General features: G+C 45.2%; 1 protein-coding gene across 1 annotated transcript in view; it reads right to left on the reverse strand.

Moving 5' to 3' along the window:
* Positions 1-6075: 6075 nt before the first annotated feature.
* LRSAM1 (leucine rich repeat and sterile alpha motif containing 1) overlaps positions 6076-26547 on the reverse strand; it is a 233945-nt gene continuing 213473 nt past the window's right edge. Inside the window, exons 24-25 of the mRNA XM_069241372.1 lie at positions 7753-7910; positions 6076-7027 (exon numbers count right to left, since the gene is read on the reverse strand). Of these exons, the coding sequence (XP_069097473.1) occupies positions 6902-7027; positions 7753-7910 (284 nt within the window). The 3' untranslated portion in view covers positions 6076-6901. The remainder of the gene's footprint in view (positions 7028-7752; positions 7911-26547) is intronic.

Raw genomic sequence — 26547 nt, forward strand, 5'->3', positions numbered from 1 at the left:
TTGTAATACTCTTATAAGATCTAAAGTGTGATGTGCTCCTTCCACAACTGATTCAGGTTTGGGAAAGAAAACTGGCAGCCCAATGGCCTGATTGAGATGAAAGGATGACAGGACTTTAGGCAAAAACTTTGGACTGGGCCTTAGGACTACTATGTCCTTGTGAATTTGAAAGAACAGCTCCTGTAAGGTGAGTATTTCACTAACTCTTCTCAACAAGGTAATTGCCAACATAAAAGCAACCTTGCATGAAAGGTATTCAAATGGGCAGGAATGCAATGACTAAAATAAGGAGCCTATGAATCTAGTCAGTACTACCCTCACCGCATATATTGAAGCAGTGGAAGAAGCAGAAAAGCGTAGGCAAATATCCCTGACCAATTCATCCATAGTGCATTGCCCTGTGACTGTGGATGATGAAACCTGGAGGCAATGTATTGCCATTTTGCTTTTTCTGCTGTTGATATATGTTTGGTGTTCTCCAAACTTGGAAGACCCGCCATAGGACTTGTGGGTGAAGTTCCCACTCATGGACTTATTACTGTGTCCTGCTTAGGAGGCCCTTAAAGTCACTTTGTACTCCCAAGAGATATTAAGCCAGGAGTTCAATGCGATATCGTATTGCCCATTTCCATATGCTCTGTGCTAGCTGAGGTAGCAGAAGAGAATGCGTGCCTCCTGGTTTTTGTATGTAATAGATCGCTGTCATAGTGCTTGTTTTTACGAGGACTACTTTGTGTTAAATGTACGAGGAAGGCTTTGAGCGCCAACCGAATCTCTAGGAGCTCTAAAAAGTTGATGTGATGAGTCCTTTGTTAAGCAGTCCACATCGCTTGAACAGTCTTTTCCAACATGTGCACCCCCAACCCTTGAATGATGCATCTGTGTTAATTGTCACTTGTGGGAGTGGGTCCATGAAAACCCTCCCCTGCAGCATATTGTTGCTGTTCCACCACTGCAGAGAACAATGAACTGTGGGATGAATCAACACTAGATCCTTCAGATTACCCTCCGCCTGTGACGCTACGCACTTCTGTGAGGGTCGCATCTGTAGTCTTACATAGGGTACAGAGGTTATGTAAGAGGCCATTGTGCCTAGGAGACACATTACCGTCCTAACTGGCAAGGGACGATGTGGCTGAAATGGCGCCAGTTGGTTCAGGAGATTGAGAACCATCTGGGGATTTGGATAGGCTTTTGAAGTGACTGAGTTGATAATTGCACCCAGAAAGGGTTGGATCTGGAGTGGTTCCAGATTTGATTTTGTGAAATTATCGTGAATCCCAATCTATGGAGCAATGTATTGTTGGCTTGTATATCCTTGGTTCTGTCTGCACTCTTCATCAGCCAGTCATCTAGACAGGGGAAGACTTGAATACTTGTGACTGCTGCAAGACATTTCATGAATACCCTTGGAGGTCACTTGTAGGGTATTCAAAAAATTATCCCCCACAGAGCATTCTCTGCTCCTGGAGGAATGTGCAGAGTAGTTAACAAGTTGGCTCTTCGAAGACTCATCACAGATGCTTTGTCAAAATCGTGGGATGAATGCTCGATGACGATGTGTGCTTCTCAGGTCTCTAAAACCTTGAGAAATGGCCTCAAGAGCGAGCTTTGACAACCATGTCCAAGCCCGATGATGTAGGACAACAATCTGACAGAGCTGATAACCATGCTGTTTAACTCAAAGAGAAGTCATCACTGGACCACGTGACTTAAAAGACTTAATTGAAGAAAAACAAGTTGTAAATATCCAACCCCAACACTAGGGGGCAGGAGTGTGCACAGCATGCGTATTTACAGCCAACCATAATATGAATATATGCTTCACTTGTTCTGTGAATTTGTCCAGTGCGTTTTGCTATTTGCTGTGCACCCAGATTCTCCCAAAATACTGTCTGGTTAAGCTTCTGCAAGACAATGGTCACACAGGTCTACAAGTGTCTGGAGAAGGCCACTGAATGTCGTACAGTGCAGATAGCCTTAAGAGTAAAAACTTGGCTCTCATATGACGACTCAAACTGAAGCCAAGGCACAAACTGGTGTAATGCATTATCTAAGAAGTGTCACACTGTGCAAGTTCTGTCTCAACTGTCATAAATGGGTCAAAATATCCTCTATCACAATATGCGCCTCTGCCGCCTGGCTCAAAAGTGCATGACTCTCTCCAAAACGTCATGGCTCTCAAGGATTCCTAAAAGTGCAGCTTGCTTTGTGGACAAAATTAGTAATTACTCACAGGTCTTGGTGTCAAAACTTACTTAGACACAAACCTCAGAACCTATATGGCTTCACACGTTCGCTGGTAGAGCATCCTATAGTAGTTACTACTACTTTTTGGGTGCTCTCAGTCACTTCACGGTCCAGGCCAAGATCAAACATTTGGCAGGTTTTAGGGGCAGTGACACAGAGACTTCCTCTTAAGCAAGATTGTGAGCAAACGCCCCAAAGCACTATTGGTAAATTTAATTATACATGATTCTGTGTCTGTGTATTATTCTTCAAATTCGTAATCTTCATACAGCGCATATGAGGACTCTTGCTTTCATTTCCCCCATGTTAGGCATCTACACTGAGGATCACAAACCAAGTCTGATTTGTCTTCTGGGGGATTTTAGTTGAAATTTACTGACTACATGGTTTATTTAACCATTTTTAACAAGAAAACAACAGCTGCTCACATTGTGTCCATCATCCCCCCACCATACTTTGATGGCACCTTGCGCTGAATTAAAAAGGAGTTCCCTCCATTGAAACCTAAAGCTTCCCCATCCTGGAAAATAAACGTTGAAACCGCAAAAATGATCTAAACCCAGAGTTTGTAATCTTTCTCAACTGTTATTTCAAAGTCTTTTCTTCCCCATATCGTGGACCATACCAATCCAATTCCTTGGGGCTATTAGATACTGGACCTTGCTGTAGCTGATCAATTCCTACACTGTTTGCAGAAACACATATTTGAAGAGTGCGCCTAGTGAAATGGCACTGTGGTGGTATGGCAGACTTTAAGAAGGAAACAAATTACAAACAAATACTTGAGGTAATGCCCATTGCCACATTATTTTTTTTGGTTTAAAAGACAATTTCGGACCCACAGTTAGGCAGTAGGATAATTCAAAGCCTCTGACCCTATAGCAGAATTATTCCAATCAGACCAGTGAATGCAAAATTAGAGCAACTTGACGTACTTAAAAAATATATTTTGTGAGGGTTATCCTGATGGCAATCCTTAACCAAAAAAGACATTATAAGCAACACATAGAAAAATTGGTAGTCCTGTAGGCTTGGTGGCATTCATCTGCCTTAAACTAAATTTCTGTGACCATCAAATGTAAATATATGACAGGCGTGCACAGCTGAACTGTGCAATTTAGTTCCATTTAACAGCTGTCCACTGTTCCTTGCAGTCACTAGGAAGACTAATTAAAATACATTTGCAGAAATGGTGCATAATGGAGATACTTAAAAATATCCACACAACAGTAACTGCTCCTTGGTCTATTTATTCAATTTTTTTAAAATTGTATTTATCAAGTTGTGCATCTTCTGCCGGAGGGTTGGGAGAAGGAACAGAACGAGGCGCTGCTATAGAGAAGATTTAGTCACCATCTACTTCAAGATTATTCTTTGGCTGTCTTGGAGCTAGTTTAAGGATGTTCTTACCTAAACTGTGTCATATAGCAAATGGCACAAAAGACAAATTAGTGGATATAGGGCTACAAGAGTGGACGGTTAAGCTGAGCAAGCTTCTGCCCAAAGAATGCACCCGAACCCTGCCTAAAGTAGGGATACTGAGGGCGCCCATGCTAGGCAGTAAATACACTAGGGGTCTGTGACTGGTTACTCAAATTACTTTATGTTGCACCACTGCTCCTGTAACTTGAAGCAGTATTTTTTATTGTGTGATACCTAGTCTGTGACTATTTAAGAAGCTGTGGTGCAATAAGCAGGGTGCAGGAAACAAGTTCGAAATCTGGGTCATGTTGCTAGTCCATGTCTTGATCTACTTCTGCTGCCTTTTATCCACTGCCAGACCAAGAAATCTATTTTCGACAAATTCAGCTCTTAAAATAGAAATATCAAGTGCAAAGCTCTTCTGTCCTGGTCAAAAGTATTGGTTATCTCATGAAATGAAGAAAGTGCCAGTCCTCAAAACCTACTGGGACCTGCCCATGAAAAGTACTTCTTGTGCGCAACATACTGCTTTTTACATTTGTTTCCCTTTTTCTGACAGCGATAGCCACTTTACATTCGTATTCTTTGAAGTACATATCTCTTTTATTATTAATACCTGTCCTATCAGTCTCTTACATGCCTTGAAACATTGATTATGGCACCAAACGTCCAATGTAAACATGAGTTTATTTTTTGCCCATCTTTACTGGTGTTCTTAACTTTCTTCCCCATCCAGCGAAGTCATCCTGTTCAACGAACAGCTGTAACTCACTACATACGTTTTCAGTGCTTATGGGGAGAGAGAAGTCCCGTAAGTCGATAAAGTGCAAGAAGGTAGGATAAGGGGATTAGATAAATTGGGGCTCCAACACTGGTCCTGTAGGATTAGACAAGGAGTAGAAAGGGGGAAAATTAGGTTGTCTCAATGGGAGCAGGCACTGGACATGTCAGGAGAGCGAAAGGCATGTTGGATGGGTAGAAAAGAATGGAGCAATGAGGTTCAGACATGTTGGGGAGAACAGGTAATGAGAATCAGACAAACGAGGAAGAAGAGCAAAATAAATGCAACACCTGGTGGGGGAATAGTGGGGTTAGGTGAGATGGAGAGAGAGAAGGAAATGAGATTTGGAAACATGGGGCTAAAGGACCAACTAATACTGAATGTGTGATATGGGGCAGGAGGCTGGTAGATGGGATTCCGCTGGACAGTGAGTATGCAGGGTACAGTCCCACATAGACAAGTGGAGCAGTTATGTGAGGCCAAGTGGCAGCCACTGGAAAAACATTGAAGGAGAGAAGAAAACACTGCCTACAAATTCTGAAATTATGACGTTTAAATGAGTGCCCCGAAGCCCATGGATCTATTCACCTAACACTGTGAGTTATCAGATAGTCTGGGTTGTGTGTGAGTGCACACTTCACAGCTTGGAATACCTTGGCCAACTCAGCGGGTACTAGACGGCACAATTTTCAAAATTATTTTTCTACACTGACCTGCGGCAAGGCATTACGCCACATCTCATATAAGCTATAATGTTGGTCTTCAACAACCCACCGGCCTAATTCCACCTCCCTTTGTTCTCTGCCTCACTTAGGGCCAGATGTAGCAAAATTGGAAATTGCGACTTGCAATTTGCGAGTCCTTCCGACTTGCAAATTGCAAGTCGCAATTTGTAATGCAGAACGGTGTCTCAGACACCATCTGCGAGTCGGTATGGGGTCGCAAAGACCCACCTCATTAATATTAATGAGGTGGGTTGCAAAGTGCAGCCCCATACCGACTATGGGCACTCGCAAACATGGAGGCCTGCTGTAGTCAGCAGACCTCCATGTTCGTGACTGCTTTTAAATAAAGCAGTTTTTTTTTTTTTTAAGTGTAGCCCGTTTTCCTTAAAGGAAAACGAGCTGCACTTAAAAAAAAATCTGAAACCTTTAGTTTCGGTATTTTTTCAGGGCAGGTAGTGGTCCCTTGGACCACTACCTGCCCTGAAAAAATAATTTGTGGGCCATTCACAAAGGGGAAGGGGTCCCATGGGGACCCCTTCCAATTTGCGAGTGGGTTACCATCCACTTCAAGTGGATGGTAACTGCGACACCATTTGCGACCGCATATGCGGTCGCAAATGGTATTGCATACCACTGCGAATCGCAAATAGAAAAGGAACACCCCTTCCTATTTGCGATTCGGAAATGCATTTTGCGAGTCGGTCCCGACTCGCAAAATGCATTTCTGCATAGGAAAATGCGATTTGCGAGTCGCAAACGGCAAATTTTGCCGTTTGCGACTCGCAAATCCTTTCCTACATCTGGCCCCTAGCCCCTCTTAAACTAGCTTTCATTAAAAACAAAGTTATGACAAATTATATAAAGCAAGCATCCTATTTTACTGAAATAGTGCATCCCTTAAATCTCACCATGCTCATTTTTATTTATTTTATTCTTTTCGTATCTCATTTGGTTTTCACTGGTAATGTTACCTCCATCTCCTTTCCCTTTTCCCCCTAATGCTCATCATGCCCGCTCCCATCAGCTCTACTCAACTTCACCCCAGTGACCTGATTTGGAAAGAAGCACAATACAGACGTGCCTGATGAATATGAACAAGAACGTCCATGTTTGGACCAAGAGATCGGAGCTAGCAATGGTGACCGGGTGCTCTGGGAGGAAGGGCTGTCAAGAATAACCCTAACCCAGTGGAGGCAAGTCATCTTCACATACTATCATAACGAATGCTGGTCATGAATGGCACGGGCTCGAGGGATACAGGGCAAGAGTTAAACACATTTAAATTTTGAGATCTCCCCCTTCAAACATGAATTACATATAACACATAAAATATTTTCGCTCTAACCTTTCATGTAAAAACAAAGTGCAATTCCAGGGACCCACAGATCTGAAGAAGGCAACAAAAAGCATCCTAGAACAGCTGTATAACAGATCCCCCTAGAACACCACTATCTGTCAGTGAAGCTGAAACTTCACTTGGAAAAGCATAACGGCATTTATAGTAAGGCAGGGTATAGGTTCCTCTGAGCATTCTGTTCACTCGTACTCCCACTTACTGGAAGTTCACAACATTGTTTACGTGGATTGCGGCTCTAATAGCAACAATCGGGGGTCCTGGATCCCCACAAACGGAGCTGTCAGACAGATGACAACCACTGGTTCTAGTATAGGTCACTAACAACAGCAGCTAGAGCCCACAAGTAGAAGATGTTCCTTTCTGAATCTAGACACTGTGGTATAGGCGTATACGCTGGACAATGTCCTTGCGGCACAGCGGGCAGGTACGCAGGACTTCGCTGCAGGTGGAACAGCAGCAGACGTGGCCACAGTTCAGGAAGATCATCTGAGCCTGGAAGGAAAGACAGACGACTGTTATGAGAATATTCTGCAAATGTTTTGTCTGTGTGAGGGGCAGGGGAAGGTCCTACAGAGGGAGCATGGTGCTCGGAACGCTGTTTGCCAGCCATTTGAACATGCACTGAAAATTAATGTGGTGCACCTAACAAGACCTTTCTGTAAATTTAAGTTTTCTTTGCAGCAGCATATTAGGAATCACATGCCTCACAATATTTGGAATCTATAACCATAAATTCTGCAGTGAAACATTGTTATATGCCAATATTGGTGAACACCTTTGACAGATTTCCTTATTTGGTTGACAAAACTATACTTAAAATAGCAATATAATGGCCCAAGACACGGTGACTAGCTTACACTTCAAGTAATTGAAATAGAAAGTTGACGTCGGAAGAATGAAGGATCGTTCACCCTTTGCCCTTTCCCCTTTTAACTGTTTGCATGAATAGTTAAAAGCAAAACCTTGGCCCATGTCATAACTAAACACATTTTGTTTGTTACATCAAGCACTGTTCTAGGGGTTTTCAAACTTAGCTGTTTAACTATAGGCATGTAGTATATGGTGTCAGTTCATACAATTTCAAATGAGAGGATATGTCTGGCCAAAACAATCACTTGTCAATGTATCACAAAGGAGTGACAGTGTAGGATTTTAATGAAAGGAAATCTGGATAAAGCAGGAGAAATAATTTGCATAGATCATTTCAAGGTGCCTACCTCTTGCTCCATGCAGACCACACACTCAGACCTTCGCTCTTCCACTTGTGATGGTGGTGCAGTAGGAGATATAAGGCTCGGGTCGTATACAGGGGAGGCGGCTGGTTCTGCCGCTCTGGGTTCCGGTAACTCAGCACCATCCGCAGGCTCAACTAGTACTAAAAAGAAAGGAGGTACCACACAAAAGTCAAAGGAAAACCATATGTGAAGGAAGCTCAATAATGTCAATGACTTATAAAACACAACATGCATCACCTTTGCCAAAGAAGGCTGAACACACGAGGCAATGCAATTACTTGCAAGACTTAGAACCGAGTACATACGTTTGAACGATCTCTCTACATCATGTACATATGCTGTGCCTAGAAATGACACACAAAAAGGATCCACCAGGTTTCATTTCCCTACTGCAAAAAGGTCACAGACAGAAATTAACTGAGAATATTGTACATCTTGTTATTTTAAGGTCACTTGCGTAGGGTACAGTCTTTCATATGTAGAGAGAAATTCTGCCGCTTGTAATGGAAAGTGCCCTTTGGACACATACTCGTAGTGCTTGTATGGTATACCAATCAGCTCAGTAACAGGCAAGTCTTAAGAGCATGGGCAAATACCACAAGAGCTTTGTTTTGTACGTAACTACACTGGTAAGTAATTTATTTAATTGGGTTTAAGTGACATAAACGTGTGTGTGTGTGTGTGAGCACACGCATGTGCATACATATAAACCTATGATGAACCTACTTCATCAACATTAGCTCTTTCATGGAAAGTTGTGCGCCTATCTGTCAAGCAGTGGGGTACAAAAACATGTAGAATATACCGTGGCAGCCATTACAGGATTCCTGAAAAAACATGAAGGCTACATAGGGGAAGAGTGCACCATGACCCCCCGAGCCACATGGGAGGCCAGCAGGCTGAAGAGACAAATTCTGGACGCTAGAGAGGGCAAGCAGAAATGTCGACCACTACATCCTTGACGCTTGTTTGAGTTCGAAGTATGAAAATACTTCCACAAGGGAGGATAATAAGTTTAAGCCAGACTCATTGGCCAGAGACCACCATGCCCACTTTGGCATCACGTGGTGTGTACTGCAGGAGATGATCTAGACTGTCTAAGTTACAGGTCTGTAAGGAACCACTCTCAACCTGATTGCATTCATTCACAAGGTGTGGGGGTCCCATGTCAAGAAAGTTCCACGAGGCAGCAAAGTGTACCTGAGCAACCAGATGATCAGGGACGCAAAAACTCCTTTTCTAAGCAGTCTAGTCATGACATCCCACATGGCCCTTGGTTGTTGACCTGCCCAAATTAACCAAGCCAGGAGTGTGTGGAGATCAGCATAGCAGGAGGCATTTTGTGGAATCAGAATAATTATGAATATAGAAACTTTGAGAGGACCACCATTCCTATGATGGGAATTCTTCCAGCTACCAAAAGTAGGAGCCTTTTCTATCCCGCTAAACTTGCTGTTGTAACCTTTGCATGGCTGGGCCATAATTACTATGGACAAGGGCTTCCTAGTCATTAAACACAGAAACCCAAAATTATTTGACTGAATCGTGACACCACTGCAGGGAAAACTCTACATCCGACCTCCCTATGGTCATTGTACAGGGAAATAATGCCATCTTTTCCCAGTTAAATAATAGACCCACATACCTCACAAAATGACCAATCTCCCCAACTAGTGTGCAGGTCATCATCTGGGTTATCACTAATGGGAATATATAATTGCCATGGGCAGAGTAGTATCCATCTGCAGGGGAAAGCTATCCCACAACGGGAATGTTTGTGTCCCAATATGCAAGCCAGGAGCTCTAATGCCAGGGCAGGAGAAATGGAGCATACCTGTTGCCGGCCTCTACGAACCAGGAAGCTCTTAGATGGAGTGTTGTCTACATAGACTCTGCCACAGGGGGCGGGCTTATAGAAAGCATATCAGCCCAATGATGTTATTTTGTATTTCCATAAATTCCAATACCACTTCAAGAAAAGGCCACACTAGAGAATGAAATGCCTTCTCTGCATCTGAGAAAGCTGCAATTGTCAAGGTCTGGGTGAATGTTTCATCATCGCAAATAAGGTGTGACATTGTGGGCTGTGGCCCTACTTGTGATAAATCAAGCTTTTCTGGGGAAACCAATCTGTCCAGGTAAGGGTCAAATCTAGTCATACATTTTTTTGGGAAAAGGGTCGATATAACTGACATTTGATTCCATCTTTGCTGGGCCTAGAGAGGACAGTAATTATTGCTTCTTGGAGATGGCGGGGCAGTTGACCAAGCTCAAGGGCTTCACTGTATACATTCAAAGTTGTGGAGGTAATATGTCTTTATAAGTTTTATCAAATTTGGCAGTGAGCCTATCAGTGCCTGGAGACTAACCTCCCAATAAAATATTTATTGCATTTAGTATTTCTTTAGTATCTCCTGGACCAATGCCAATTCGGTTTCAGAGTCATAGCACCAAAACAAGTCTGGGGCACACTGTTGACGATGCTCTATGTGCGCTCGATCAGCATGAATCTTGCTTATACTACTTGCCCTATCAGCTGTGTTTGACACTGACAATCAGGAAACCCTTTTGAACCTAAAAGAACACAGGATGGGTCTCTAAGGTATCATACTAAATGGTTCTCCTCCATCCTTCACAATAGATCTCAACAAGTTCTAATCCATAATGCTCTTTCCGATCAGTCGCCAGTAATTCTAGAGCCCCCAAGGTTCCACTCTCGCTCCCCAACACTGTTCAACCTACACATGGAGCCCTTGACCAAAGTCCTCAAACTCTCTCACATCTCATATCACATGTATGCAAATGAAACTCAAAGCTACATTTAAATTACCGCACCCGAGGGCACCAGCACCCTTAATAACACCCTGACAAAAATGCAACATTGGCTGACTCGTAACCACCTCAAAATCAATGCCCTCAAAACAGAATTCCTATTGATCTCACCACCCAGCTTCGTCCCTAATATCAAAGACTGGCTTCCACATCGTACTCCTTTGAATTGTACCCCTCACACCATTGACTCGGCTAAATCCATTGAAGTAATCTTGGATAATACCCTCTCCATGCAAAAGCACCTCAGTGCTGCCACCAGAGATGCTAACCATCAACTACACGCATTAAGGAAACTATAACCTTTTCTTCCCACTGCAGATCTCAAAACAGTGTTTCAAGCACTTTAAGACTATGGTAGAGCTACACTTGCAGGCCTCCCAAAAGGCAAACTAGCGTCCCTTAAGGCTAACTTGAATGCAGGAGCAAGGTTCATCACTGGCTCCAAAAAAAGAGATCATATGTTTCCCGGCCTCCAATCTCTGAAACATTTACCCTTTGAGGCCAGGATCCATCTCAAAATTGCCTCTATGACCCATAAAGCTGCATCACAGCACTCCTTCCTACCTGGATGAGAAACTGACCCTATCTGGCAGAAACAGAACTTTCGAAAGCACAAGTTCCCTACTACTTAACAACAAAAAGTCAAAGAATTAAACAAAAAGAAAACCTACAATCAATACTTTTCTGGAATGGCCCCTAAAGTTTGGAACTTTCTTCCTCCAGAGACCAGGTGCGACCCTCCTCCTTCTTCAGAAAAGAAGTAAAACTTCTACTAGCCAACAGATTTCTCTCACATTGAAGACATACCTCTTTCTTCTCACATGCAACGCCTACCTGCCCATGTGAGGCTCCACTTATCACGCCTGCCAACACTTCTGAGAACTGCGCTATTCTGTCCATTGCCCAACCTGCCACACATCGCCTGACACCTATTGGACTCTGCTTTTTGGTTGACTATATGTGCCTATTTCTGTTCTTCCTAATAGTTTGACTTTATTATTTGCTTATATAACCAGTGACACATGACCTCCTCCACTTTTTATGTACATAGCATATTGTTTGTTGTATAACATAATTTCTTTATTATTATTGTAAAGTGCTCTATCACCCGAAAGGGTCTAGATTGGGCTACATAAAACTCTATTAAAATACAAATCTACTGGCACTACCAAAGGTTCTCTTAATTTCTCCCGATCTAACCAAGTGCAATCCCATGTAGTAAGGTCAGTGGTCCGAATGATGACACTTAAGCTTACCATATCAAATGAATCACTGGCTTTCGCACTTTTTTTCCCTAATAGATGTTATCATCACTTCTTTGCGTCACTTGGCACTTTAGGGATCCCTCACTTACGTATGGGGTTTCACAACATGATATACTGTGAATACATTGCCCTTATAAGCTATGTTATATTCTAACTTTGGTTTCTTTCCTTCCAAATTTCTTTAGGTTTTGATTTCCTCATTTGTGGGAACTCCCATTATTTAAAGGATTAGGTATGTAATTAGGTCCTGACGAATCGCGTAAGATAATTCTTTGAAAAAGCGAGAAACATGTTGACCAACTACATAAAGTGACACAGGGGACCCTGTGTGCACTGTCTCTTTCTTATTATTCCCTATTAAGAGACATAACAACTATACCTACCTGTTTTTTGGGGTATGTGGACATTATTCCACCAATTCCCCGCTTTCTGGTTTTAATCATGTCAGAGGTATCAGCATGAGAATAAAAATCATTAGTCTTTACCTCTAGTCATTTTTAACATTCTTCCTATATACCAATCCTTCACACTTTTTTGTTTTTGACCGGCTACATACGATTTTCAAAAGATCCCCGGCAAAGAGCCCCCTTGTGGGGCCCGTCAGGCATTGCAGTGCCGGCCTGACGAGGAGCTGAGCCCTATGATGAAGCATGTCACCGGATGGTGAGTGAGGGCTCTTGCTTTGAAAAATTTCGGTTTCCATCTACTGATTGGACCATCCCCTGGAAGGAAACCTTCTACATTGTTTGGAACCGTGTGTAACTTTTTTTGATTCATTGTCTAGTGGGAGCCTTACGCACGGGACCAGGAGTTTGTACTCCGAACATCCCATTTTTTGCCCCTCCTTTTGTTGTTTCTCCAAAGCTTACCATATCACCATTTGTTTCAGGAAAAAGACAAAGCAGCACTGTGGAGCATGTCTCTGCCTGCTCCACAGTGCTCTAAGCTTATTAAAGGTATCATGGTGGTTCAATAACTCTTTTGGGGTTTTTAGCACTTCTTAATACCAGGCTTTCCTTTTTCAAAAAGAGATTGTTATTTACCCTTACACAAGCAGGAATATGTTACTTACCCTGTAAGTATCGGTTTGTGGCATGTCGTGCTGTAGATTCACCAGCTTTGCATACTCCTTCCATCTTGTGTAGGGTCAGGATGTGTGCAAGTTGTTTTTCTTTGCAGAAGTCTTTTGAGTCACAAGGTCTAGTGACTTGTCCTCAATATGATAATGCACATAGGCCTCGACTCCATAGTAAGACTGTTTTCCCGCAAAGGGTGAGAATGGAGTGTGTAAGTAATGAGATACCCATGTGAAAATAATGTAGGAAAAACTGCAATGGCCATAGGTGTGCAGGAAGGAGGATGGGTGCATGTGAATCTACAGCACTACATGCTATGAACAGATGCTTACAGGGTAACATATTCAGTTTGAGGCATGTTTGGCTGTAGATACACATGCTTTGCATATACTGTAAAGCAGTCCCCCTCAGAAGCGGTGGCTAATCTGTGGGTGTTGCAGTTGTTTGGAAAAGTGAATGTAGCACTGCCTGACCTACATTATCCTGTTGGCGTGCTAAAACATCCACATAATAATGTTTAGTGAAGGTGAGTGGTGTGGACCACGTAGCTGCCTTACAGCTATAAGAATGTTTCCTAGAAAAGCCATGTATGCTCCCTTCTTCCTGGCACAGTGTGCTCTAGGAGGTGTAGGTACATTTCTTTTGGCTTTAGTATAGCATGTTTGAATACATTTTTATATCCATCTGGCTATGCCTGATTTGGATATAGGGTTCTCTTTATGAGGAGGTGAAAAGCAATAGCTGAAGCTTCGCCTTCCTGAAAGTTTTTATTCTACAATGTAGAACATAAGGGCCCTTTGAACATCTAATGTATAGAGAGCCCTCTCTGCAACTGAATCTGGTTCTGGGGGAAAAAAACGAGTAACTCGATTCATTGAGGTGAAAATAGGAGACAACCTTAGGTAGAAATTTATGGTTTGTGTGTAGCACTACCCTGTTTTTTTGTAGCTGGAAGAACGGCTCTTCCAGCATTAGAGCCTGGAACTCACTAACACATCTAAGAAACTAAAAATGCCGCTTTCCAAGAAATGAAATGAGGGGGCGATGCATGTAGTGGTGCAAATGCAGGGACCGTATGGCATGTAAGGATAATGTTAAGATTCCATGAGGGTGAGGGGGAAACTGTGGTGTAAGAACTCTTTTGAGCTCTTACATGAAGGTTTTAATGACTGGTATTTTGGATAGAGACCTGTTGCCTATTCTGTAGATAGGCAGCCATTGAAGCAAGATGTAATCTTATAGATGTGAATGCTAAAACCTCTTTTTGTAGATAAAGCAAGTACCATACAATGTCTTGTACACTAGCTTTGAAGTGGTCAATGTGTTTTGAATGACAGTAGAAAACAAATATTTTCCATTTTGCTGCAGAGCAAGTTCTAGTGGTAGGTCTGTGGGCTTCTTTAAGAATCGTTATACAGTCAGGTGTCAAATTAAGGAAGCCAAATTCTATGACCTAAGGAGCCAAATGGGCAAGTTGAGTGCTTTGTGATCTGGGTACCTGATTTCTCCATGGTTTTGAGTGCGTTGTTGGGGAGCTTGCAGTGTGGGACTACAGAGAGATCTAATAGTGTTGTAAACCAGGGTCGTCAAGCCCACATGGGAGCAACTAGGACCATAGTGAGGGAAAGTTTGCCTGAGCGTCTGAACCAGAAATGGAAGGAGAGGGAGAGGAGGAATAGCATAGGCAAACATCCCTAACCAACTCATCCAAAATGCTTTGCCATTGGATACTATATGTGGGAACCTGGAGGCGAAGTTTGGGCATTTAGCATTTTCTGCGGTTGCAAAAAGGTCTGTCTGAGGGAACACCCACCAGTGGAAGTACGGGAGGAGGAACTGCAGGTGGAGTTCCCTTTCATGGACTTGTTGCTGCATCCTGCTGAGGAGGTCTGCCAAGTCATTGTTTGTGTCTGGGAGATATATTGCCAACAGGTGAATGTTATGATGTACTGCCCATTTCCAAATGATCTGTGATAGACGGGCTAACGGTGGAGACCGTGCCCCCCCCCCCCCCCCAATTGTTGAAGATAATACATGGCTGTCATATGGTCTGTTTAGAATAGGAAAATCTTGTGAAGGAGGTGAGGAAGGAATACTTTCAAGGCTAGGTGAACAGCTTGAAGCCCTAGGTAGTTCATCTGGAGACGCCGGTGTTTGTTGTCCCACATACATTGTGAGATCCTTCAGATGTGCACCCCATCCCGTGAGTGATGTGTACATTGTGACAGTGAGTTGGGAAAAAGGGGTCGAGAAAAGGCCGCGCTTTCAACAGGTTCTTGGTATTCCACAATTGCAGAGAGTGATGAGTCTGGCGGTCTATTAGCCCTAGATCCCCAAACCAACCCTATGACTGAGACTGCTATCTGGTTAAACACTCTTGTAACAGGTGCATGTGTAATCATGCATGGGGATCTATGGTGAAGCAGGAAGCCATCATCTGTAAAAGACGCATCACTGTCCTCACTGCCAGTTGTTGATTTGGCTGAAACTGAGGTCTTAAAAGTGTTTGAAAATTCTGTACTCTTGCAGAACTGGGGTAGGCAAATGCTGTTTACGTGTTTAGAATAGCCTCTAGATATGGCTGAAATTGCAGAAAATTTAGGTGAGACTTGGGAACGCTGATGGTGATTCCCAAGCAGTGTAAAAGATCTACTGTAATCTGAGTGTGCTGTAAACACTGTTGGTGAGTGTTGGTTTTGATAAGCCAATCGTCCAGATATGGAAATATGAGTACTTTTTTAATGTGCAGATGGGCTGCTACTATCGTTAGGCACTTGATGAATACTCGAGGTGCCATAGTCACTCCAAAAGGGAGGACTTTGAACTGATATTGTTTGCCGCCCACCACAAACCTGGGATATCTGCGATGGGCTGGATAGATTGGTATGTGAAAGTAGGCGTCCTTTAGGTCCAGTGTGGCCATAAATTCACCCTGTTGCAGAAGTGGAATTACATCTTGCAAGGTTACCTTGTGAAAGTGTTCTGACAGTATGTACTCGTTTAGTGGTCTGAGATTTAGGATTGGTCATAGAGACCCATCTTTTTTGGAGAATAGGAAGTATAAAGTGAATACCCCTGAACCCTGGTGTTGAAGAGGGATGAATTTTATAGCTCCTTTGAGAAGAAAAGCTTGAACTTTTTGTTTTAGCAACGTTTGCTGTTCTGGTGACCTTTGAGTGCAGGTAGAAAGTTGGGAGGAGTAGTAGTGAGCTCCAGACAATAGCCATGTTGGATAATGGCTAACACCCACTGGTTTGATGTCATTTCTTGCTATGTGGGGAGAAAGTCCTGAAGTCGACCTCCGACAGGTGTTATGAGATCGGGAGGCAGGAGAGGGAAGCCACTGCTAAGCGAAGGGTGTTGGTCCACGCGGGGAGGCACCCTTACCTCTTCCATTACTGTTGTTGCCTCTGTAGGAGCTACAATAGTAGCCCCTGAGGGATGTGCTTTGGCCTTGCTGTCTTTGCTATGAAGTGGGAGCATTTGAGGAGGTGGCTTTTGAGCTCCCACAGTAACTGGGACGACAAAAGGTGCCACGAGAAGCAGATGACTGAAGGCCCTCATTGCTTCTGCCATCTCCATGTCTTTTTTTGATTTTTTCAAGAGTGGCATCTGCCTGAGGCCCAAGGAGATGCTCTTCATCAAAAGGCATATACAGTAGTTCTGCTCTATTTCTGGTTTAAAACCAGATATTGTAAGCCAAGCATGGCGCCTTAATAGTAGGCTGGTGTTAATCCCCCTATCTACGGGGTCAGCAGCATCCAGTGCACGTCAGATGGATGTGTTCGATATTCGTTTTTCCTCTGCCACCATTTCTTGGCCTCTCTTCTTGAGATAATCTATGAGATATTAGAGAAGATCCTCCATCTCATCCCAGTGCATTTGGTCATAGCGCTCCAGGAGGTCCTGAGAATTGGCAATGCAGCAATGATTGGCAGCTTGAGCTGTGACTCTCCTCCCCACAGAATCAATCTTCTTGCTCTCCTTGTCAGGAGGTGGGTATCCGCACTGGCCTATGGGTTTTCAGTTTGCAGGCGGTGGTGGTGACTAGGGAATCCGGTGGCAACTGACCCCTAATGTATATTGGGTCTGATGTGGAGGTCTTGTCTTTCTAGTCAACCCTAGGTGTTATGACCCTAGCTCTAATGGGCTCTTTGAATATGTCAGCAGTGTGTCTCAGCATACCTTTTAACATAGGGAGATACTGTGTAGCCCTGTTGGTGCTGGAAAGTGTGTCAAAGAGGAAGTCTTCATCTGAACGCTTTTTATGTAATTCCACATTGTGGAATTCGGCAGCCCCTGCTATAACCACGTGGTAATAGGTGGCATTATCAGGAGGGGAAGGACATGCAAGGCAGAGGTCTGGATCTGTATCCCCAAAGGGGAATCAGCATCATACATATCCCAGGGGTCATTTCTTGGTAGTGTTCCAAATGTGTTCTGTATCCCACCAAACCCAGCAGTATATGACTGTGGAGACCCTTGTGGTGATAAGGCTAATGGGTCTTGTCCGTCATGTGGTGGAGAAGGTGAAGCTGGTGGTGAAATAGGTAGAGGCAGTGGTGCTGAGGCAGGCAAAGGTCTGGTTAGAGTGTCCACTCTTTTCCTCTGTTTGGGAGGAACTGGCATGTTCAAAGCCTCTTGAAAGGTCAGTTTCCTTTTAGGTGGTGGAGGAGGCATCAGTGTGGAAACCATTGCCAGTATGCGTCCACTGTGTGACTGCATATAAATGTGTTTTTGCCGCGTGCTCATATGTTCCTGTAGTCTGTGCAGTATCGGCTCCACCAATGTTTTGGAGTTGGACTTGGATGTTGGCTTTGCTTTGCTCAGCATCAAGGTGGTAGAGGTTGATGGGCAGTTCAGCACTGAGAATCGGGTTGCCACAGGGCAATGTTACGGGGACAAAGTGCTCAATGTCAAAGGTTTCGAAGGTGGTTTCGGAGCAGAGCCGGAGGGTGCGGGGTCTGAACCAGTTACACAGTGCTAACCATGGCCAGAATGCAATGGTGGACCGAGGGCCTCTGAATGTGGATCCAGAGGAACCAAGTATCTTTTGGTGGGATTTGTGTGATGTATTGGTGTAGGGAAGACCGTACTCACTTGCTGAGCAGGCGTCACATCCTCCATTTCCAGGTCGACTTCTAAGACGGAGCCAGAACTGCGCTCAACTGAAAATGTCTCTTCCTCTGCAGTCGACGGTTGAGTGTGGCTCTCTTCTTCCTCAGTGTGTTCTGAGGATGTCTGGAGTGTCATCGATGGTTCTAAGTGACATTTCCAGGCGATGTGTTTGACAATCTCAAAGAGACTTTTTTAAATGGAAAGATTTACAAGCACTACAATCCGCTTCTCTGTTTTTGGATGACAAACACAGATTGCAGGCAAGGTGTTGTTCGGTGCAGTGATATTTCGTATGGCAACTCAGACAGTAACAGGAAGGCGTCTGTTCTATCACCAGTCTGGCATTCTCAAAGGGGTATGATGAAGTCCGAAGGAGGCCCCAAAGGGCGAGGCCTTAGCCGTCCCGCAGTCAAAAGGAACCAAAAAGCAGTAGACAAGGTTAAATAGCAGATGGAGAATGTGATCGAAAAAAGTACTGTCAAAAGGATGGGATATGCAGAGCAAACCGTGACGGAGTCGACAACGAAGCAAAGACACACACGTCTGAATCCAATGATGGAGAGAAACAATCTAACAATGGAGTCGATGTGCAAGCGCATTATTACAGAGAGCCACCTCACACTAGACCTCGTGTCTCAAAAGACTTCTTTGAAGAAAAACAAGTTGCACACATCCGGGCCCAACACTACATGGCAGGAGCATGCAAAGCATGTGTATCTACAGCCAGACATGCCTCAAACACATTAATTTTCTTCAAGCAAGCTCTTGTTTGTGCAGTGGTTGAGATCAAAGCTGCTCAGATTCATACAATATTTGAAAAAACTTTTCCTTTGTAGATTTGTCATGCAAGTCAAACTAAAAAACAAAATGTTCACACTGAAGGAACTCAACCTGAAGATGAATCTGAAGCATCATCGTGGACAAACCAATGGTAAGTCTGTTGAGCCTCCTTCTTCGTTTAAGTAAATTCCGAAGGACATGAAAAGGCAGGCTGTTCCTCATATCCAAGAAGATAAGCAAGTATTTAGTTCACTTGTCTATGCTGCTGATGCTTTAAGATTTCTTAATGACTAGACAAGGGATGTAATTTTGTTTTCCAAAGTAGAGGAACAACTGCAATGTAGCTAAAAGTCCGATTATATGACTTTCTTGTATATTCAGCTCACGGGGATGAGATGTCTAAAAAAAAGTGTATTGCATCACAAAACATCTGTATGTTATCTTTTACTAAGATTATGCATGCATTTTTCATATATTAACATTCAACTATCTGCGATTAGGCCAAAAGGAAATTTATTTTCACAAGCAGTCCAGAGTGCAGTAATAGCATAAGCTATGACCACTCATCTTCTTGGGTACCTTTATTAAGTTTATACACATTTGTCACATCCCTGGTACTGCTAGGCAGGGATGTATCCTTTAACTTTTCTGTGAAAAATAACTTACTCTAAATGATGATCCACTGCGGGATTCTGGGATAGCAGCATCAAAAGTCTCCTTAATTAGGGTGCTGCGTGCCGTATTAAATTTCCTGTAATTCTCCCAACTGAAAGTTAATACAGAAGGGTTTTTCCTAAACCAAGCTGATGGTCGAAATTACTTTCTAGATGAATTTGAAGTTAATTAAAAAAGGTATAAAAAGGACAGGGAAGTGAATACTGTCTTCAAGTATGCGAAGTGAAAATATTTGTTAATGAAAGAGACTTGCCTTTGAAATAGGTCTCACAAATGTGTGAGTATAGTCAGTGTTCCTGAACTTAATGGCAAGGCTCCTAATGAAGAAGTAAAACATTTATTTCTTGAACTTTAGAATTTTAGAGTCATATGCTGTGCACACTTTTGCTATCTAGTATTGACTCTGAACATTGCAAACTGTTTTTCTTCAAAAAGAGTTTTGTTTTCATAGTGAGTCATGGCCCCTCCGGTGGAACCCACAATGCTTCAAGAGTGTAGTTTCCCATCCAAAGGGTAGGTAAATGTGTGTGTAGAAGTGAAGCACTGGTAATGTCTGTGTGCTGGAGATAAACGTGCAAGAATTAGGGTATACAGAAAGACCATGTTCACTGTACAACCTTGTATTCAATTAAGAGGGTAGGTTTGGCAGGGCACATGTGAATTTACAGCACCACATGCTGCACACCAATTATTACAATTAAGTAACATTTTTAATTTGAATCACGTGAACTGTACATCACATGCTGTTAGTCTACTCAAATCGCTTTGTGCAGTGGCTTGAGGGCTGATGTGGAAGACGTGTAACAAGTTTTTAATTATAGTTAGCTTGACTTACTGCTGGGTGTGAATGTCCACACAGAAGAATTTAGTAAATATGTGAACGGAAGTCACAACAGAATCTTTACAAATGTTTACTATTGTAATATTAGCCAAGCACCTTTTATACGAGTAGAATGCACTTTTGGGGTTCCATGGCAACAATGCAGGGGGGTAGGGGAGTGAGGGGGAGGGTCAGTGGGACTGCACGCAACGTAGAGGGAAGGGGGAACGGATGCAAGCATGACGTGGAAGGTTGAAACCAGCAACGACCAGCAGCAATGATGTGGGAGAAAGCAGGGAGCAGGTGGAAACAGCAACAATGCTGAAAGGTAATGGAGGTGCGGTTGGGAGCAAGGACAATGAAGAAGGGTTTGGGAAGAGATGCAAGCAGCAATGGCAGGTAAGGGGGCAGTGTAGGGAGATAAAAAGCAGGAAGGATGATGGAGGGGGGACAGGGTGGGCAGGTGCAAACAGCAATGATGCTGTAGGGGACGAATGCAAGCAAGACTGACATGAGAGGGGTATCTGCACACAACGATTCAGGACAGGTGGATGGAAACAACGACGCGGGAGGGGGCAGGAGTGCTGGATGCAAGCAACGAAGTAGGAGGGGGCCAGGTGCAAGCAATGACCAAGAGGGAAGTGAGGGGGCAGTTGCAGGCGAGGGGGCAGACGTGCTGGGTGCAAGGGAAGATGCTGAAGTGGTGGTAGGGGTGGGGGGGTTGGATGCAAGCGACAATACTGGAGGAGGCTGAGTTCAAGCAATGATGCAGGAATGGGGAGGGGCTTTTGGATCAAGAAGTGATGCGGGAGTGGCCATAGGACCAGGCACAAGCAACAATGTGCATGTTTGATGTTGTAATGCCCAATGCCAAATCACGTGGGCAAGTGTGGATTGTTGAGAAGTGTGTATGCCCAGTCACTTTCTATGTACTACCTGGTGATCATATTAGGACCACTTTGTTGCAAAGTGTTTTTGGAATGTATCAGTGTTGATTTTTGCTGAGGGCCACTTGTTGCTTTTGCTATGTCAGTGTCATTCTTTATTCAATGTTTCCAGCTTGTGATTTATCTGAGGTCTGAGGAGAAGTTGCCCAGGCCCTGAGGTGCTGCTGGACCATAGTGTGGAATCTTGAAATTCTTATTCAGGCATGTGTTTGCAAGACAATACTTGTATTGGTTAGCCTTGAGGCCTTGAACCTATTTCAGCTGCAGCCAAGGCACATCCGATGCTGGCAATGCAAATTAATTTCTCTATTTCTACAATGTATTCCTCTGTAGTCCTCTTTTTTGTTGGCCTCATTGAGATGCTGCATGAGGTCTTGGCAATACACTACCCTGTAGATGCTCCCAGTGTTCTACAAGTCTATGTCACATCCACCGTTTTACTTTCTTTGTAACGGGATGAGGAGTGCCCTTCTGTCCAGCAGTAAAAAAAGAACTAACAATCTGGAGGAACATGCTCATAGATGAATGAGTCTGGGGGCACGGTTTTTTTTTATTTTTTTATTTATTTATTCATTTGAACACAAACCAAAGAAACATACATTAATAGAGCAGATCTCTCAACGAGAGGACAGGGATAGATGAGAACCATTACAGACCATACAGCTACTGTGGTATCCCAAGTCGCAAGTGGCTCTCTGCTAGAGTCTCTCTCTATATGCTGATATCGAGGGATCCGTTCCAAAAAGGAGCCCCACACCGGAGGAGCGTAGAAGTCCGCCGCCCCAACGTAGGACAAGGACATACACGCCAATGGTAATAATCTAACATCGTCGAGCAGGAAGAACTGCAGAAAGTAACAATTGCTAGAACCACTAAAAAGGCAGGTGGAGCACACAGTCACATCGCGCAGGATTATCATACAACAAGGTAACCCACATGATCCGAGGGGGAATGAACCGCGCAAATGGGAGCCATCAGTCACGCAGCACACTCCGTCTGTGTCGCCAGATATTCATTTAGAGGGGCCCAAATATCTTTGGGGCGGGACCCCTCTGGCATAAGTTCCCAAAATACTAACAGCTGATCATGGCAAAAAGCAGCATCTCGTAACCAGTCGGACCTACGAGGAGCTCTCCCCGACCCCAACACATAGCAACTCTACCCTTAGCCAACAGCATGAGAAGGCCCACCAAACGTCTATGCGGGCCCTGAACCTCATCCATATATCCCAACAGCGCTATCTTAGGGGAGAGGGGTACCTCCACCTCTATCATTTCAGCAATCGACCGTCTTATCTCCTCCCAGAACTTATACACTTCCGCGCACTCCCATGCTAGATGCAAGAAGCCCGCATCCTGAGCCCCGCAGCGAGCGCAGCATGTATCCGCTAGCAACCCCATGGAATGTAGTCTCTTGGGCGTATAATATAGTCGGTGCAGAAACTTAAAATACAGCAAGCGCAGTCTGTAATTCGGGGATAATGCCCTCATGTGAGCACAACAGCTATGCCACATTGCCTCCGGGATAGGCTCCCCCACATCTCTCTCCCATGCAGTCCTAGAGGACACCACAAGGCCACCCCCCTGCTCCTGCATAGCATTATACAGCTTTGTTATCAGCTTAGAGGGGGAGCTCGCGCTGCAAAGTACCTCCAGAGCACGAAACTCCAAGGGAGCACCCAGCGCTTCAAAAAATCTATCTCGCAGCAAAGCGTGGACCCGGAGAGCACAAAAACGTTGCAACGGAGTACCATCACAGTCCGAAAGTGCATCGGGAATATCCAACAGCCGACCGTCCACTATCCAGTCTCCCAGCACCATCAAGCCAGCGTCTCGTAGAAACCCGCGCACCCCTCCATCACGGAACATCTGAGCATCAGCAACTGCCATAACAGGCAGCGAAGGAGCAAAGGGTACAGAAACCCCAGACCGCTGCATCAGCACTCTCCACGCTCCCGCCGCGCAGGCGACTGTGTCGATTCCCCTAGAGCGGGGCGGAACCCGCCCACCGAGCACGCATACCAAGCCATCAGGCCAGACAGAATCACTTTCAGGTGCCAGGTGTGGCATATAACGGGTCGGATTTAGCCAGTAGTACGCACAATGCGCCTGAGCACAGTGATAATATAACTCCAGGTCTGGGGTTGCCAGTCCGCCCCGTTCAAATGGCAGCGTCATTTTCTCCCAAGCGATACGCGGCTGCCGCCCCGCCCACGCCAGCCGAACAAGCGCAGATCGCAGGCGCCGGAAATAGCCCCTAGCAAGTGGAAGGGGAAGATTCACGAACAAATACAGAAATTTAGGGAGTACCACCATCTTGGCAATAGCAATGCGACCAGTCAACGAAAGTGGCAAAGCGTTCCAGACATCCACCTTTTCCTCTAGCCATGTCAGCGCTGCCCCATAATTAGCAAGACGTATTGCTTCCGCGTCGCAGCACAGGTGTATGCCCAAATAACGCACTGGTCCCTCCGCCCAAACCAAAGGGTATCGAGAGTCAAATCTCTCCACGCTGGGAGTTAGTGGCAGGATCATCGATTTTGACCAGTTAATAGTGACCCCAGAAAAATTCCCGAAGCGCACGATTTCATCTAGTAAAGTGTCTAATTTCTGCCGAGGGTTTCGCACGTATATCGCGATATCATCTGCATATAAAGATATCAAGACAAGGTGTTGCCGAAACTGTAAGCCACTACTGCTATATTTCTGTCGCAGTCCCGCCGCCAGCGGCTCCATTGCAGACGCGAAAAGAAGCGGAGACAGCGGGCAGCCCTGGCGCGTACCCCGCGAAACCGGGAATGGAGCCGATACACCCCCGTTAAGGCGTAACCTGGCAGTGGGCAGGGTATACAGCAGCCTGATCCAGTTCACAAAGCACGCGCTGAGACCCACTCGGTTCAAAAGCGCAAACATATACTCCCAAGCCAGGGAATCAAAGGCCTTGGCTGCATCAAGAAACACCGCAGCTACATCATCGTCTGTCTCTAATGATCCCAGCACCGCAAAGAAAGTACGCAGATTATGGCTCGTGGACCTCCCAGGGACAAAGCCTGATTGATCCGGAAGCACCAATCTAGAGAGAAGTGGCTGTAATCGCGTCGCTATCATTTTTGCAAGAATCTTGTTATCAATGTTTATCATGGAAAGTGGGCGATACGAATCACATCGTGTCGGGTCCTTCCCAGGCTTCAAAACAGTTATTATTAAAGCCTCCCGGAGGGAGGCTGGGAGTGACCCAGCCGCCAGAGACTCCACATACACCTCCAACAAATAGGGAGCAAGGATATCCACGTATTCTTTATAAAAAGCGGGGGTCAGACCATCAGTGCCTGGAGACTTATCTCCGGGTAAACTTCGAATCGCCGCCGCCACCTCCTCTACTGTGAACGGCATATCCAGATACATCCTGTGTGCCTCCTCAAACCATACTAGCGCGATGTTCTCAAAATACTCCCTCATATCTGCCTCCCTCAGACCCACCGGGGGCGCATATAGCTGCGTGAAATATTCTATAAATACCTGCATCACACCTCTCGATCCGGTCACCCTGCCGCCCTCAGTATCTATCGCCCCAGTAACGTAATTACTGGCCCAGGGGCTACGCAATAATCTCGCTAGCGTCCTCCCGGCTCTCTCACCCTCCCCATACCTGCGAGCCTGTGCGTGTCTCCCAAGGAAACATACCTCTCTTAGAGAGGCCTCCTCATACAAGGACACCTCACGCCTAATTTCCGCAAGTACCTCACTTGACCATGTCGCCTCTAAGCGCCGTTCCAGCTCACCGAGCCTCCTTTCGATATCAGCCATCTCCCGCCTTAAGACTTTCACTATCCCATGCTGCTTCGCGAGACACACCCCACGGATAACCACTTTAAATGCCTCCCATACAGTGCTGGGAGATTCCACCGAACCTCAATTCTCATCAAAAAATAACCGAACCGCCTCCCGCACCTCCTCTCGGAAGATCTCGTCTCGGAGAGCACCGCTGGGCAACCGCCACATCACCATCGGTTGTAACTCACTAGGTATCGCCAGGTCTAATAACACTGGTGAGTGGTCTGATAACGTACGGGGAAGATGGTCTATCGCTCTAGTCCAAGCCTCCACTTCCCTAGTGCCCAGCCATCGGTCAATACAAGACCAACTACTATGGAAGTAATTCAAGCAGGTGCCCTCTCGCACACCTATATGTCTCTGCCTCCACAGATCCACCAGCGCTCCGCTATCCATCACTGCCGCCAAAGATCTCGCCGAAGAAACATGTTGCACCCTAGCCGCACTCTCTCGGTCCAGCTTAGCATCTAGGACTACATTAAAATCACTGCCCCAGATCACAGCTCCAGCTCCCAGCGACTCCACTAGGCGCCATACCTCTAGGAAAAACTCCGGGTCATCGACATTCGGGCCATACACAGCCACTAGTCGGCAAGCCCTGTCCAACAACATTCCACTCAGTATCACGTATCTGCCGTTGGGATCAGTAATAATTTCGCGCGTACGCCACTGCAGTCCCTTGCGGATAATGATTGCTACCCCACGCGCGTAGCTAGAGTATGTAGAGCAGTGAGCCTCCCCAACCCAGCCAGCTTTCAGCCTGCCAACCGCAGATGCCATCAGATGCGTCTCTTATATCATACAGACGTCAATACCATGTCGCTTAACATAAGCCGTCACCAGCCGGGCCTTCCGATTATCATTAAGCCCCCGCACATTCCATGTCAAGCATCTCACAGCAGAGGTAACATCATCCCCCATCCAGAACTACAGGCGTACAACACTGCGCGTGAACACAACTCTCCACCTGCCAAGAACTTAACAAAAAGGAAACCTGAAACATTCCCCAATTGGCCCAGTCCTCCCACCACCCACTCAGGCCCCCCCCAATCGGACCCTCGTAGTGACCCACCCAACCAACCTCAAAGCCCACACTGCAAACATAAAACAAATAGTAACCGGACTCATCCGAGGGGCAGAAGCCTGCCAAACAGCTCTCCACCCAGATGTTCTAGGGGAGAGGGGCCATGGGCCAAGCAACAGCTACACATCAGGGGCCCGATCACGGAGCGGACCCACACGCACCCACAGCTTCAGACATAGTAGTATCCCACACATGTCACTTAGTCATTGTCGCTAAGAGAGGCGTCCTCAGCGCCCGCCCCCCCCCGACCCCCCTGTCCCCGACCGTTTTGGTAATCGTCTAGCGAATTTAGTCGCCTGCTTTGGGTCCGAGAAGTACAGCACCTTGCCCTCATGTCGCACCCTCAG

The sequence above is a fragment of the Pleurodeles waltl genome, chromosome 6, assembly GCF_031143425.1.
Source record: "Pleurodeles waltl isolate 20211129_DDA chromosome 6, aPleWal1.hap1.20221129, whole genome shotgun sequence".
Taxonomy (NCBI): domain Eukaryota; kingdom Metazoa; phylum Chordata; class Amphibia; order Caudata; family Salamandridae; genus Pleurodeles; species Pleurodeles waltl.